Raw genomic sequence first — 15,593 nt, 5'->3', positions numbered from 1 at the left:
CAAAAATTGGCAGGGTGTACAGTACACAGAAGGGCACGAAGTGCGCAAGCGCTACTCCGAATCAGAGCAATGCCTTTGATCAGAGTCGGATGACGAGTGCTTCTCGCTGCCCAGTCCATAGGCGCGTGCGATCTCTACCGCTTTCAAACGGATGCATTCGGCAGTCACAGGCAGCGATCTTGCACGCAGCTCGCGGACGGACTCCGCAACCTTGCCTTCCAGTTCTGCAGTCCGCTGCGATCCGGCACGAAATGACGTTTTCTTTTGGTTGCTGCCAGTTGTAATACGTTGCTTTTGCCTCCGCCACTACCGAATGCTCTTTTTGGATACTTCCAAGTTCGCACTGTGCCGCCAGGTTGCCGTGGGCTTCCGCGTACTCAATTGCCTTTTTCTTGAAGGCGACGGTGAATTGACGTCGGCTTCCGTTCCCGCTTATTTTGAAACAAAATGTAAGTGCAGCCTTTAATTAATATAACTTTGCGACAATGGAAACGCAAAATGTCGGCGCCACAGCGTCGCCACGCCGCCATAGACGCCGCGCTGCTGCTGATGGCGATGGCGAAGGCGGCTGTTTACTTCATCCGCCCATTGTTGGAAGACTTCCGTAGTTTTTCCGCCAATGTCCAGTATATAAGTCGAGGGTCGGCTTTTCGCGATGGTTTTTTGAAAAAAAGTTCGACCTATATTCCGGTTTTTACGGTATCTGTGTTCGATATATCGAGGTTTGACTGTAGTAATAAATTGTAGTATTACTAGGCGGGAAATATTGAGCATTGACCAGTCGTTGAAAAGGGAAGGCATGTCGGCCTCGCTACAGGAGCCTACAAACGTCTTTTTTAACGATTGGTCGGCGCTCGATATTTCCCGCCATGAATTTCCTCCACCATATGGGTTTCCGTCAAACGCTTGATTTTTAAATCATTAGAAGGCAAAAAACATTTTGTTTTGTAGTATATTGAACAAGGCACATCAACTTCCGAGAAGTTCTCATCTGTCCCTCCCGTTCCCACAAATTTTGCAGGCCGTCCACTTTGCGACGTTGCAGTGACTGAATGAGTTCTGTTCCGATCGAAAATCTGCGATCACGCCTCTGATTATACAGCGCGGACTATTTGCAAAAAAATTTTATAGGAAAAAAAATACACATTAAGATCGTGTAGGCACTAATAATTCATTGGACTCTGAAGACACACTGCCAGTATTGCAGTCGCCACTGGGGTCACTGTTATAGTTAGGCGCTTGTGTCCCAAGTTCGAATTATCTGGCGAAGGCCAATCTTGGGATCAAAATGACGAAAGCTAGGACCATAGAAATGTATGGGTGCAGTCCGGGAACTTCATTCCTGATCGAGTTAACTTATCAGTTGAATTAACGGAAGTCTTCTGTATTGACATGGTTGGTGAATTGTTCATGAAGTGCTCCTTTTTGACGTAGCTTCAGCCAACTCTCTAGAACACCATTAGTAGTGGTAGTGATGGCCGTGCAGCAAAATATGTAGGGTAAGGTCACTAAAACCCTTGGTGGAGTTCCTGTGAAAAGTACACTTTATGCCGCCAGCTTCAGGTTGAGACTGTGGTTCATTTTTAATGATAATGTGTTTCCTGAATTTGGGGCTCGTTATCTTCTAGATTTTGCGAATTGGCTGAGCAGATTGTGAATGAAGAGTGCCTAAGTGAGGATGAGTTCATTGGAACTGTACTGCCAAAGCTGCTGTACCTGCGCAATGACACTGTGCCCAACGTACGCATGGCCCTTGCACGTTGTCTGGTCAGGAGCATTTGGCCCAAGGGTAAGTATCTTTAAAACGGTGTTCCCTCTCATGATGTTCAATGCATTGACTTTGTTGGAGTCGCTGCATTCTTTGCGCTGTTTCACAATTTTCTTTGGCGATGCATTGTTCATAGTTCTATTTCACGCTTCAAGCTTAGGTCTAAATGGACTGATCGAATGAGTTTGAGACTTCATCCTCATAAAAGTTGATCAATATGCGTTTGCTGTTTCAGGGGGACGTGGCAATGCAAACTTTTGTTTATCGGAATAAATTGGTGAAATTGGCATGCAGGTGTGATTTGTTATGCTGATACCATAACTGAAATTAGTTTGGTGCTATCTATTATAGCTTCCTAGTTACAATTGAAAGCCTCCGTTAGTCATCCCCCAAATTAATTACACACACACTCGCCAAGATTTTCACATCCGCATATTCACGAAGGCCCATGCTGTGCAATAAAGCTATTGGTTTATTTTTTAAATGCTGAAATGAACATAAATGTTTCTTTTTTACTTTCCTATGCACATAGTCTTACAACTTTTGCAAAAGAACCATTATAAATTTTTTTTATGAGGTGCTGGTCAATATGGACAGATTTATTGCACTCATCAATGTTTCAGGATCTAAGGGCAAAAGACAGATTGATTTTGTCTTCAGTCGTGGTGAAATGGCACTGGGATAACTTGAAGCAACTAACTACACAAAACATGAAAGCTGTGAAAATGGAGCTCAAAGTTTCATTTGTTGTAAACATTTAGATCTTTACTTTGAGCACCCAAGACCTGCCTGGGATGTTTTTTGCATGTGAGCACCCATTTTCTTTACATGTTGATGTAGTTTTTTGTGTTCTTGCAGCAGTTTCGTGCACCTTAGTTGCCTTTTTGATAATCGTGCATCCATCCGACGTGCAGAGGCAGATGACAGCTCATTCAAAATGTCGCTCTTCTCTTGTTGCGGAACCTCTTTATTAGTGAGAGTTGGCGCTGAAATCCACAGTTGAACATTTGACGTGAAAACTTCTGCTCCGCTGATGTCGCGCTGCTGTCACAACCACACGTGGTTGCACTATCGCTCGCGGACACGCAGTCACCATCTCTCGTGGACACATAGATGTTCTGTGGTCACGTCAACACCGCACACAGGTGTGCTTTCCCGGTCACCCAGGTGCGCCGGTTGTGCCTTGTCAACAAGCCAGGCGGCATACGCTTCTAGGAGTAGTTCCCTCCCTATTTTTCATGCCTTTTGTGGTCTTCCGTACACGTGGGCTGTTTGGAAGTTGATTCCTTCGGGGCTCATCACACAAAATGTGCGCAAGCTGCCACGATCGTCATGCACGTTGATAGGAGTGCGCAGCTCGCAGCTGCGCTAATGCGTGCGAGAGAGGTTTGTCGGAAATTAAAATCTACAACCAGCCATTAGGGGTGCCCCTTGTGCTCCACATGACTGCTGCGCCTAATCGCAATGCCAAATTTTACTTTTTTTGTTTGCATTTGCTGCTTTATTTTTCTGTGGAGAAATGAGTTGCTCAGTTATCTTTAGCTCCGATCTCTCCTCTTTACGGTGATGCCAAGATGGCAGCGCTGTGTCGACGGATAGCTGGGCGATCTGCGGTGAGACGGGACCTTCCGAAGCCCGATGTTTTTCGCAATTTTTGATGATGGCTCTCTAGGAAAGTGCTGTTTCATACTTTCCACCCCTCCTGATTTACCTGGGAGACTCCCGATTTTTCACTAAACTTTCCGATTGTACGATCACTAATATCTCCCGAAAAATGGTCTCTGTTGGTGCAATAATGGCTTTTGCAAAACCAGCATTGCGAAATTTAAAGCCACATCGTAATCGCCAGCATCGTCAACAACGGCCGCACTAGCACCATCGGTATCATCGACTAAGCAGCCAACTATGGTGCCTATTAAGCTGGCCAAAGCCAATGTAGCATTTTGCATTTCATGCAGGCCTTTCTCTATGGTCCATCTTGTTGCTGCGGCTTGCAAGGCGTTGCTGCTTGCGTGTATGATTAGTGTTGGCTAGGCTGTATTTATGCGGTGCACCGTGTAAAGGTACAATCCTCGTGTGCTTGATGCTATGGCGCTATCAAAAGCCCAAGAAAAGGGTATTTGCAGAAGTTTTTGCGATCTTATACTTCTGAATTTCCCTGCTTTTCGACATCAAGAAAAGAACCTTGTGCATTTTGTACAACATGTGGATGCGACGTCGGCACACGGTGGCAAAGGCAACTTGAAACTGCACGTTTTCACGGCGCACCGTTGAGCAGCAAGACAACATAGTGAACTTTCTCCGGAACAACTGCGGTGACAGCGTCATACATGTGGAGTGCCTGTTTACGGGATTCCTCGTGGAACACAACCTACCCCCTTAGTGTCAGCTGCCACGTTGGGCCTCTTCTACGGAAAATATTTCCGAAATGCAACGAGGCGAAGCGTTATGGATGTCGACGCAACTCTGAACAATGCGGAGGTGGCCAACCTGAAATTTATTTCACAGGCGTTGCTCTTGAGTCATCGTTTTTTATTCGGTTTCCCTCAGCTGCTGCCCCGAGATTCCAATGAATCTGCTGAAGATGCTTTAGATGCTCTCGAAGCTGAGTTTGCCACACTTCGGGCGTAGAGTCTTCAAGAGCACATTCTGAATGAAGAAAGGTAGGACATGCAGTGGTCTATGGTTGGAAAAATGAAACACTGGTGGAAAACATGTTTCACCGAGTTGCAAAGGTGATGCTCGATTTACTCGTGATATCGCATAGCAAGGCAGTGTGTGAGAGGATTTTACCACCGTGCGAAAAACTAGGGCTGAATTCCACTCGGCAATGTGCAACACAACCCTCCAACACCTTCATAATGGGAACAGCGCGAACAAGACGACGACGGAGTGAAATGACGCAGGACAGTGCTCGTCCTGTGTCATTTCACTCCGTCGTCTTGTTCGCGCTGTTCCCATTATGAATGTATACCAACTCGCTGAACTTCCCACTCCAACACCTGCTGCTAGTGAAGGGCCGCCAGTCTGGACGATGTTTTGAGCAAAGCTACTTGGACAAATTTTTGAAGTGAGCAAAGGTTGCTACTGCAAGGTTCCTGCAAAAGAACCCGTCGTACACTGCCTAAAAGTTTGAACCCCCCCCGGCGCGAACAAAGTCTCCAGATGTTTTATCTCCTCATGTTGGCAGGTGTGGCTGTTTTCTCGATTTCTACCGCGTACAGTAGAACCACGCTGTTACGTTCCTCACTGCTACGTCGTTTTCATCTGGTCCCGGCATAGCTTCCATAGGATTGAATGTATAAGGAACCCCGCTGTTACGTAGTAGCTGTGAAAACGTTCCCGCATCATACGTCGCAACTTAGCACCCCGAACCCTCCTGGGCTAAAGTATGGCCACCATAGCTAAAGTAGGCAACACGCTCCAACCATCATTTTGGCTTTTGACTCGTTTTGGCTGGGCTTGGCCGGGCTTGGCTATGGAACTGGCTGCAAGAAGCTGCACGTCAGTTTGAGAGGCCGCCACTAAGTGGCCATTCGTGAAAAATGCTCACTATTATCACTGTGATTACGGTCACCGCATTGTTGTTGGACGGGTCGACTCACAGAGGAAGGAAACTCGGGAGATGCACTGACATCTCTTTGTGAAGTTAGTGAAACCGGAAGTTGGCGTTGCTCGTGGCGTTACTCCGCCTTTCGGGCCAGCGCTCCTCTCTTGTTTACATTTCTCCCACGTTGCGCTGCGCGCGCTCTGCAGCAATACTTAACAATCGTTCGCACGTTAGCATGATTACGCCAAAGAGGGCAAAATTTCTTGTGGATATTCCTCCGTCCGTTGCCATTGCCGTGGCGCGGTGACGAGGAGTACGAGCCGCATGATGCCGGGGAGTTGCGAAATCCTAGCTTTGGAGAAGCCGTCGCGGCTCTGGAGTTCCTCCGCAGGTACGTCGCACCTCACAGCGACGCTGACAGCAATGCGGCCTTCCAGGCTATTGAGAAACGTGTGGCGATTTCTAGCGAGCGAAAGAAATGGCAAGCCACCATTCTAGACTTTTTTTGAGTCCTAAGCGCACTCTGTGGAAATTGTCTATAGTTGAAGCGGCACTTTTTTCATTCATTTTCGGAGTTTTCTTCACTGTTGCGTTTTCCTGGCTGTTAAGTTTTTTTTCCCCGGTCCGGTGAAAGACGTAAGAACGGGGTTCCACTGTATTTGGTTATGTTTCACCACGAGGTAAATAAACATCCGTAGTTCGCAAAATAAAAATAAGAAAATAGAAAATTTTGACAATATGACCACTTCAATTGCTGTGTCCCCCCTTAACTTAGTGGCCATATTGCACTTGAATTCCTGAGGTATATTGCCTCTCCTTCGAAAGTGAGTGACAGTGACAGCAGACATGGGTAGCGTCAGATAATTGAGGTGCTTTATGACAGTGAAAATGTTAATGTATGATTGACCAGCAGATCAGTTGGGAGGCTGTAAAATTCTGATGTGCTTATTCACACATTCTAGGATTCCACATCATGCCTCAGAATGTCTATGTTATGCATTTCGGCTGTTGTGGGTCATCCTTTGTCGAACTAGAACTGGTCATTGCTAGCATGGCTTCACAGTATCATGTATGTTTCTGTTCACGTTGGTACATCAATGTGAAGGCTGTGGAAGCAATGTTTAGAGAATGCAGGCTATGGTGGATTGCAGTATTGCGTTGGGGACGTGTGGGTGCATGGAGACATCGAGAAAAGGGTATTTGGGAAAATAGCGCAGCACACCCAATAACTGGTAGGTTGTTGGCCTAGCTATGCAGTAAAGGACCACTAGGGGGTGCTGTAGTTCAGTGATGTGAAGCACTGCGAGAACAGCAAAGGCACTGGTAAACTGAATGTTTGAGGCTGTCTGCTCTCTTGCTTTCTGCCCAGCTGTCTTGCTTGTTCACGATGGCTGGTGGTAGTAGCTGATGGATTCATTATGCACAGTGGCATAAACATTCTTTTTTCTCTTCTAGCCTATTTTTGGGACACTGGAAATTTCTACAGGGACGAACTGAAGGCAACCCTGGCCAGTCTTCAAGAGGATTTAGATAGGGATGTGCGCTTTTGTGCCCAGCCATATCCAAAAGTGAGACTCTTGGTTATATTTTATGCTAATGACACTTTTAGTTGCCTAGCATCTTGTGTAACATGAAAAATCTTCAGCTTGTGCTCAGTGCTCACAAAGCTCTCGGTGACAACTTTATCCACATTCATGAGTGTTTCAAAGAAGAAAATCGTAATGTTTATTATTTAAACACACGCAGACACAGTTGGCAGGAAAAATAAATTCGTGAAATGAAATAACTTGTTAAAAAAGTGATGTGACATGCTAGAGACTGAATGTCAGTTGCTAATGGCCTTAGTGGTGGTCAGTAGTGTGGTGGTGTGGTCAGTAGTGGTAATGGTCAGTAGTGTGGTGAAGCTTAAATCCTTTCTGATGTTTTAATAACATCATAATATTAAGGGACACTAAAGGCAGATACTAAGTTGACATGGACTACTTAAATACCATTCTAGAAACCTCGCAACGCTTGTTTCGTGCCAAGAAAAGACTTAGTTTACGAGAAAATTGCATATAAAGGGTCTGAATACCTTTCTCGGTATTCAAATCTCCCGACACTTAACCAGGGGATCGGTGACATTGCATGCGCCATCTCCACCTTTTGCTAATGTCGGTGAGTAAAGGCACCAGACAGACGGCGGTACCGAGCCAAAACAGCGGTGGATTTGCCGCTGCAGCTTCTTTTTGGTCAAGTGGCGTAGACTGCTTAGGCAACCCGCGACATCACATGAAAATTGAATTCTCTGATACTTGGAGTTTGTGCAAGTTTCGTGAGCCAGTGAAACCAGCGCAACACCACACGATAACGAAACAACTGAAACACGGAGGGCGTGGGCGGCGCCGAGTCGAGTGAAAATGAAACCTTTAGACTGCCCGCACTTCATTTTTCTAAAATTGAAATAGAAGTGGACAAGTAGCATTTTATGTCCTCTTATAATGCAATACAGATTTTTTTTTTTTCCAACGAGTGGTTGAGTACTAGTGACAGAATTTAACTGAGAAGTGCTTTCGTCATTGGGCAAGTACTTGAATGTCCCGGTATAGTCTCTAATCATGTCCGGCATTTACTTCAATTTCTTGATTATTATTGCTGTTTGCGATAATGCACTAATCTATCACTTAAGGGGGGACGCGGGTCTTGAAACGGCAAAAAATCACAAAAAAGTCGATTTTCGGAAAAGTGCATTTTCGCTACGTTTATACATTCAAGAATCCCTCCGCGAAATCTAGAAGCTAAATTTAATCGGGAAATAATAAAAAATCGCGCTTAAAGGGGCCTGGGTGAACGCGAAATCAGCAAAATTTGGTCAAAAATGTTCAAACTTCGCGCCGTCACCATTTGCGAACGCGGTGGCCGATGGCCGCCATCTTGCGCTTGTTTTGAAGCTGTTTTCTTTGTGCGAATTTTGCACCAGTTCAAAATGGCGTCGGTGAAGGGAAACCGTCGCTATCGCGTCATTTCTGGAGGATGCGTCCGTGCCGCCGATTGGCCAAAGCGCGCACACCCCCGCGCGCCTCGCTCCTATTGGTCCGGTGCTCGTCGGCGCGCGCTCGACCGCTCTCGCGTCTCGCTACGTTTGTTTATCTCTGGTTTCATCGCGCCGCTGTCTACGTTTGTTCAGCCGCTTGCTTCGCGACGTTTGATAAGATGCTCATTTCGCTGCCCGGATGGCTGGAAAAGATTGTCGTCTCAACGCTACTACGCGTCAAGCGGCTGTGCAATGCGCGACGGAAGGCGGCTAGGCCTGTCATACTCGCGGAGTTGCCGGTTGCTGGTCTGCCTGGACATTCTACCGGATCGAGTTCCGAGCTGCAAACTGGCGCGTCTAGCGTCAACACTTCGTCCGCCCACGCCACGCGTGTTGGCACAGATCGTGCAGGCACCGTTTCCTTCACGACTGAAGAAAGTAGCGAGCGCGCAGCGAGCGCCGGAAAACGTCCGGAGCGCCGGACCTTCGAAGTGCTAACTCCAGCAAGAAGCGAGAAGCCTCTTTGAGCGCAAGGAAGCTGGCCAAAAAGCGGCAAAAAGATAGGATGCATCCAGATTATGCCCCTAGTGAATTTCCTTGAGATTTTATTAGTATGTTCTCAATAAAGATGTTGCAGAACGTTTTTCCTTGATTTCTCAAAACAACAATTCCGACAGACTTCCAATTTTGGAGGTAAAATAGCTTCTGTCCTATTTCAGCTATCAACATAATTTTTTTTTTGCCAGAAAGATAAATGTATGCAGTAAGCAATATGCACCTTTTCAAAGCAGCACTCTTCTCAAAAAGTTTTTGAAATGGGTCACATGCTTGACATGTCAAGATGGCATCTTTTTCTCACAACTTTGATGAGCTCTAACTCTTGCTCAGATTAGCCTAGAACATTGAATAATACCTTATGGCACTCCCTGAACATCCTAGATAGTCTTTATACTCAAATTACTGTGTTAGGGTTTTCTGTTTAGAAGCTAATTTTCCTCCAAACAAAGGACTCAGCTTATACAATGCATTTGGAGTATATCAGAAACTACTTATCCTATGGCAAAATTAATATTTTTAGAATCTGCATATTAAAATACACAATGTGTGAAAATTTCGTTGAGATGTTGTAGAGAATTTCGTTGTATTTCAAGTGTAGCCTCCCCCCTTAAGCTTGACTTAATACCGTATTTACTCGCGTAATCCTCACTTTTTTTTCCTGTAAATCGACGCGAAGTTAGGGGGTGCGATAATTATGCGGGGAAAATTTTCAAGCAAGTGTTTCGGAGTGTTAAATGCAAAGATGAATGGGTGCAAGATCAGGATTGTCAGGTCCGCAATTGTAAATATAACGAAAACATTACTTTCAAGTGTAACTTACCTTCGTTATGAAAGTACAGGGTGAACGTAAGCTCAAGCTGCTAAAGCACTTTATTTGCCGCGCGCAACCTCCCCATCACTACTCGCTTTGCGTACGTCCTGCAGGCAATTGTACTCTTCATCAGAGTCGGTGTCGACACTGGAATCGATGGTTTCTTCATCTTCCGATGCTTCTTCGTAGTCCCACACCACGTGGTCCTCGGTCGCATCCAAGGCGTTCAAAATTCCTGTTTTCTTGAAGCTTCTGGCCACCATGCTTACATCAATCATCCCCCATGCCTCTGATACCCAGCTGCACAGCAGCTCCACGGACGGTGTTTTGATCTTGCCGCCCGGCGTCGGAGCATGTTCACCTTCGGCGATCCAGTCTGTGTACAGCCTCCGGACATTATCTTCCACCCACCCCTTCGGTCATCCACCCCTTTTCTTGGACGCGCACGTGTATACCAGGGGGGAGCTTTCTTTTCGGGAGGGTCTTCCGCTTGAAAATGACGTACGGTGGGAGCTTCTGCCCGTCCGCCGTCACGCCTAGCATGACCGTGCACCTCTGTTTTTTGGCACCTGTAGTCCTGACGTGCACAGTCCGAGCGCCTGTCTGTTCGACTGTCCTGCTGCTGGGCATATCGAAATTCACCGGAGTTTGGTCCGCATTCCATAGGAGAGCAAGAAGTTTTTCTCCTGCCGGATCCTGATAACGAATCAATGGAAGTCCACTATTTTCTCTTCATAGGCTGCGGGCAGGCGCTGGCAAAGCGTCGTTCGCCTCCTGAGCGAGAGTCCATTGCGCCGCATAAATCGTGTGGCCCACCCGTTACTAGGGCGAAAGTCTTGCACCGGGATGCCCTCCTTTCTTGCGATTACGAGTGCCTGGTTCCGTATCAAATCAATCGACACAGCACACCCATCCGCTGGTTGAGCCTTGATTTATTCCAGTGAAGAGGATTCGACGGCAGGAAATTTCCCAGTCTTCGGTCCACGGAAGGCCCGGCGCGTCTTACCAGTCGTCTTGAGTTCATCGTGCTGCCGTCTCCAATACCGGACGCAAAACTCGTTGACGCCGAAGTGTCTGCTGGCGGCGCGGTTGCCATGTTCCAACGCATACTCAATAGCTTTTAGCTTAAAAGCAGCTGTGTAGCTTGCGTAGCGTCCCATGGCGAAGTGGCACAAAGAGCACGGTGCAACACACGAACAAGGCAAACGAGGCCTACGAGACACCGGAGAGCTGGAGACACCTTTGCAAAATGGCGTAGCGGTGGTGAGTGGATGAGCGGTGGCAGCGGATGATAGCACAGTACCACCGCCTAGTAGCACTCGCGCCCAACCATGGCGATCGCTACGACAAGCAGACGGCTCGCGGCAGTAATTTTGGGGGTGCAATGATTTTTGGGGAAAAAAAAATTTCCAATTTTTGATAGCCAATGGGGGGGGGGGGTGCGAGCATTACACGAGTGCGAGCATTATGCGAGTAAATATGGTATTGGCCTTTAGTGTCCCTTTAAGGCTGTTACATTTAATAAAAACTCGCCCATTGAACTTCCCCTGCAAGTCATGTTTATTCATTTCATTTAACCTTTTCTTTTACAGGACTCTGTGGACTGAATTGATTTAGGCATTGTTTTCTTTCATACCTCCTCTCCGGAAATGTCACTAGCGGACCCTTGCAGTGAAGACAATGGAGCTGTGATAACACTCTTGGGGGGGAGGGACCTTGTTCTGTTTTAGGTGTTATTTTATTGTTGCTTGTGGAGCTGTAACACTGGTGAGGCAAGTATTCAGTGCCAATTTTGACATTTTCGAACAAGTGGCAAGAGACGTTTATGGAGCATGCATTCTTGGCTTTGAGTGCGCAAGCTTTCTAATGGAATGCCCAGCAAAAGCCTTTTGTGCAATTCTGTACAGTTATTTTAACCTTTTAGATCTGCTTGGAAGTTTGCCTCTGTGCTTTTTCGGAAATAATTCAGGCCATTTGTGACCTAATGTAGCATGCTGGGAGCCAACTAGTCCTCAAGGATAAAGCAAATGTTTGGGTTCCTAAAGCTGCTCTGGTTGTAGTCAGTGGTGCCCATTGACAACTGATCATATTTAATGGCAATACGATTTGCAACAGGCACGGCCAATTTTGTGCACTTTTGCACAAGATTGTGCTAATTACTGCCCCAATCAAGTACAGTGTTGCCAACAATTGATGCCTATTTGGGATTGCTTTCCCTTCAACTTTTCTATGAGCTGTTGCAGCACATTATCTGTGATATATATATATTATATATATGAAGAAAAGGGTTGGAGGGGTTGGTGAGATGTCATTCACAGGATGCTTCGAACTTTTGTGCTGAAGTTTTGCATTGCAGACCATGTGATAACTGGAGCAGTTGGAATATATCTATTTTTGTATAAAATGTTCACCTCTTAGTTTACCATAAATAAAAATGTTTCCATGAAATTCATTGACCATGTTGTACAATAGCGTACCTTTTGAGGAACAGTGTCTCAAGCCTTTGTGCATACTTTGAATGTCTGCAAACCAGACTATCCCACCATATTATGGTACTTGAACCCGCTATAAATATTGTTGCGGGAAGAATGCAGGCCCACGAGTGTAAAATAACTTATATTTACAAATGATGGATATGGCGTTCAGGCAACCGCCAGACTTCGTCTTTCTCTAGTCCAATTCAACGTCTTCCTTCACTTCACCGTAACATCACCCTCCCGGTGGGGGAGCTCCGTCCCGATGCAAGTTAAACAGCCTCACTTATTGGGGGGACATAGGGCTTGAGCCTGGTGACGTGAACAACATCACTGGTTAAGTTGGGAGGCACGGAAGGCTGACCGAGTGGGGCGATCTCGTAGGTCACGTCGGACAGTTGGCGTAAGATCTGGTACGGACCAGAAAAACGGGACAGTAATTTTTCCGACAAGCCGACACGACGTGAAGGCGTCCAGAGAAGGACAAGGGAACCAGGTGAAAAATGGTGGTCTCGGTGCCGAAGGTCGTAGCGTCGCTTTTGAGAAGCTTGCGAGACTGTGAGGCGATGACGGGCGACATCTCGGGCCTGGGCGGCTAAGTCAATAGCATCGCGAGCGTAAGCAGTGCTGGGTGACTGTACTGCGGAAGGTAGCAACGTGTCAAAAGGCAAGGTGGGGTCGCGGCCGTACAAAAGGAAAAATGGTGAAAATCCGGCAGTGTCGTGACGGGACGAGTTGTATGCGAAAGTGACGTATGGTAAAGCGACGTCCCAGTCGCGGTGATCGTTGGAAACGTACATGGCGAGCATTTCAGTGAGTGTGCGGTTGAGTCGCTCGGTGAGGCCGTTCGTTTGAGGGTGGTACGCGGTAGCAATCCGATGTTCTGTAGAACAGGAGCGGAGCAGATCATCAACGACCTTCGATAGAAAGTAGCGGCCGCGATCCGTCAGCAACTGGCGAGGGGCGCCGTGGTGCAGGATGACGTCTTTTAGTAAGAAGTCGGCGACATCTGTAGCGCAGCTGGTTGGCAGGGCTCGTGCGATGGCATATCTAGTGGCATAATCGGTTGCTACAGCAATCCATTTGTTTCCTTTGATGGAAATTGGAAACGGACCAAGGAGGTCGAGGCCCACACGGAAGAAGGGCTCTGTAGGTATATCAATGGGTTGAAGCAAACCAGCGGGAGGCATAGCAGGCGTCTTCCGGCGCTGACACAGGTCGCAAGAAGCGACATAACGGCGCACAGAGCGATAAATGCCAGGCCAGAAGAAGCGGCGCCGCAGGTGGTCGTAAGTACGAGTGACGCCCAGATGTCCAGCAGTAGGAGCGTCATGAAGTTGCTGGAGCACGGTGAGTCGAAGGTGCTTGGGGACGACTAGGAGGAGCTCCGGGCCGTCAGGACGAACGCTACGACGGTATAAAGTTCCATCGCGCAAGGTGAACATCCGAAGGGACGGGTCATTGGGCGAGGAGCTTAGGCGTTCCATAAGTGTTCGAAGAACAGGATCCTTGCGCTGCTCGTCGCCAATGTGGAGGAAGCCGGAGAGGGACAGAATACTGATGTCCGAGTCTGCATCGGTATCGTCCGGTTGATCCACGGGATTGCGGGACAGGCAGTCAGCGTCTTTATGCAGGCGTCCTGACTTATATATAATAGAAAATGTATATTCTTGTAGGCGCAATGCCCAACGTGCAAGTCGTCCAGTTGGGTCCTTCAAAGAGGAGAGCCAGCAGAGGGCGTGATGGTCGGTGACAACGCAGAAGCTCCGACCGAAAAGGTACGGGCGAAATTTCGCGACCGCCCATACGAGCGCGAGACATTCTCTCTCAGTAATGGAGTAATTTCGCTCGGGCGTGGAAAGGCGGCGGCTAGCGTAAGCGATGACACGGTCTTGGCCCTGTTGACGCTGAGCGAGGACAGCGCCGATGCCATGACCACTCGCGTCAGTTCGTACTTCAGTGGGCGCAGAAGGGTCAAAGTGGGAGAGAATCGGGGAAGTGGTAAGCCGCTCAATCAGGGTAGAGAAGGCTTTCTCCTGTAGCGGTCCCCAAGAGAAAGAGGCGTCTTTCTTAAGAAGGTCAGTGAGAGGGTGAGCGATGTCCGCAAAATTTTTCACAAATCGCCGAAAATAAGAGCATAAGCCCAGAAAACTACGGACATCGTTCGTTGAACAAGGTACAGGAAAATTTCGCACGGCGTGAACTTTCTGTGGATCAGGTTGGATTCCGGCGGCGTTGACGAGATGACCAAGCATGTTAATTTCACGGCGACCGAAATGGCACTTGGAGGAGTTTAGCTGAAGGCCAGCCCTGCGAAACACGGAGAGTATGGTTGTGAGGCGCCGCAGGTGGCTCTCAAAGTTCGGCGAAAACACAATCACATCGTCGAGGTAACACAGGCATGTAGACCACTTCAAGCCGCGCAAGAGAGAGTCCATCATGCGCTCGAATGTAGCTGGCGCATTGCATAATCCAAAGGGCATGACTTTAAATTGGTACAGACCGTCCGGTGTGACAAAGGCGGTTTTCTCGCGGTCCATCTCATCGACGCTAATCTGCCAATAGCCGGAGCGGAGGTCAATTGATGAAAAGTATTGGGATCCGTGAAGGCAGTCAAGAGCGTCATCAATGCGAGGCAAGGGATAAACATCCTTCTTTGTTATCCGGTTGAGGTGACGGTAGTCAACGCAGAAGCGCCACGAGTTATCTTTTTTCTTTACTAAGACAACCGGTGATGCCCACGGGCTACTGGAGGGTTCAATGATGTCCTTGTCCATCATCCTGTCTACTTCTTTCTGTATGATGGCCCTTTCTGTTGCCGAGACACGATATGGCCGCCTATGAATGGGGCTGGCGTCACCGGTGTTGATGCGATGCGTGACAACAGATGTCTGGCCAAGTGGACGGTCGTCCAAATCAAAGATGTCCCGATAAGATGACAGGAGATGACGAAGAGCTGTTGTTTGCTCGGAAGGAAGGTCGGGGGCGATCATCTTAGAAACATCGTCCGCAGGCGTCGAGTACGGAGGAGTGGGTGACAAAGGTCCGTTCGTACTGAGGAAGGATTCAGAGGTCAAAAAAGAAATCTGAAATTCTTCCAAAGGAGTGATATGCGCTATGGCGATACCGTGTGGCAAAACATGTGACGAGAACCCAAAATTGAGGATGGGCACGCGAGCGCAGTTTTCGCGGATCCGAATTAAGGTGCTCGGTAGGGCAATATTACGCGACAAAACCACGTCAGTAAGCGGCGACAGGACGTACTCGCCATCAGGTACGGGAGGACAGGGCGTCAGCAGGACATTTGTAGCAGCCTGTGGAGACAGCCTTGCAAATTCAGCAGCACATAAGCGGTATGGAGCACAAGTGGTTGCGTCGGCAGGAAGCGGCAGGTCCAACTGTACAACACCTGCGGAGCA

The 15,593-nt window shown here is 47.8% G+C and overlaps 1 protein-coding gene across 10 annotated transcripts in view; it reads left to right on the top strand.

Annotated features, from left to right (window-relative positions):
* LOC135911030 (serine/threonine-protein phosphatase 4 regulatory subunit 1-like) overlaps window positions 1-12,148 on the top strand; it is a 192,665-nt gene extending 180,517 nt beyond the window's left edge. For all 10 annotated transcript variants that reach the window (XM_065443131.1, XM_065443125.2, XM_065443130.1 and 7 more), the window contains 3 exons: window positions 1,629-1,789; window positions 6,774-6,886; window positions 11,293-12,148. In XM_065443131.1, coding sequence (XP_065299203.1) covers window positions 1,629-1,789; window positions 6,774-6,886; window positions 11,293-11,307 — 289 coding nt within the window. In that variant the 3' untranslated portion in view covers window positions 11,308-12,148. The remainder of the gene's footprint in view (window positions 1-1,628; window positions 1,790-6,773; window positions 6,887-11,292) is intronic.
* Window positions 12,149-15,593: the final 3,445 nt, after the last annotated feature.

This window comes from Dermacentor albipictus, chromosome 1, assembly GCF_038994185.2.
Source record: "Dermacentor albipictus isolate Rhodes 1998 colony chromosome 1, USDA_Dalb.pri_finalv2, whole genome shotgun sequence".
Lineage (NCBI taxonomy): Eukaryota > Metazoa > Arthropoda > Arachnida > Ixodida > Ixodidae > Dermacentor > Dermacentor albipictus.
Note: the sequence above shows the minus strand (reverse complement) of the source record. Positions and strands in the feature narration are given on the sequence as shown.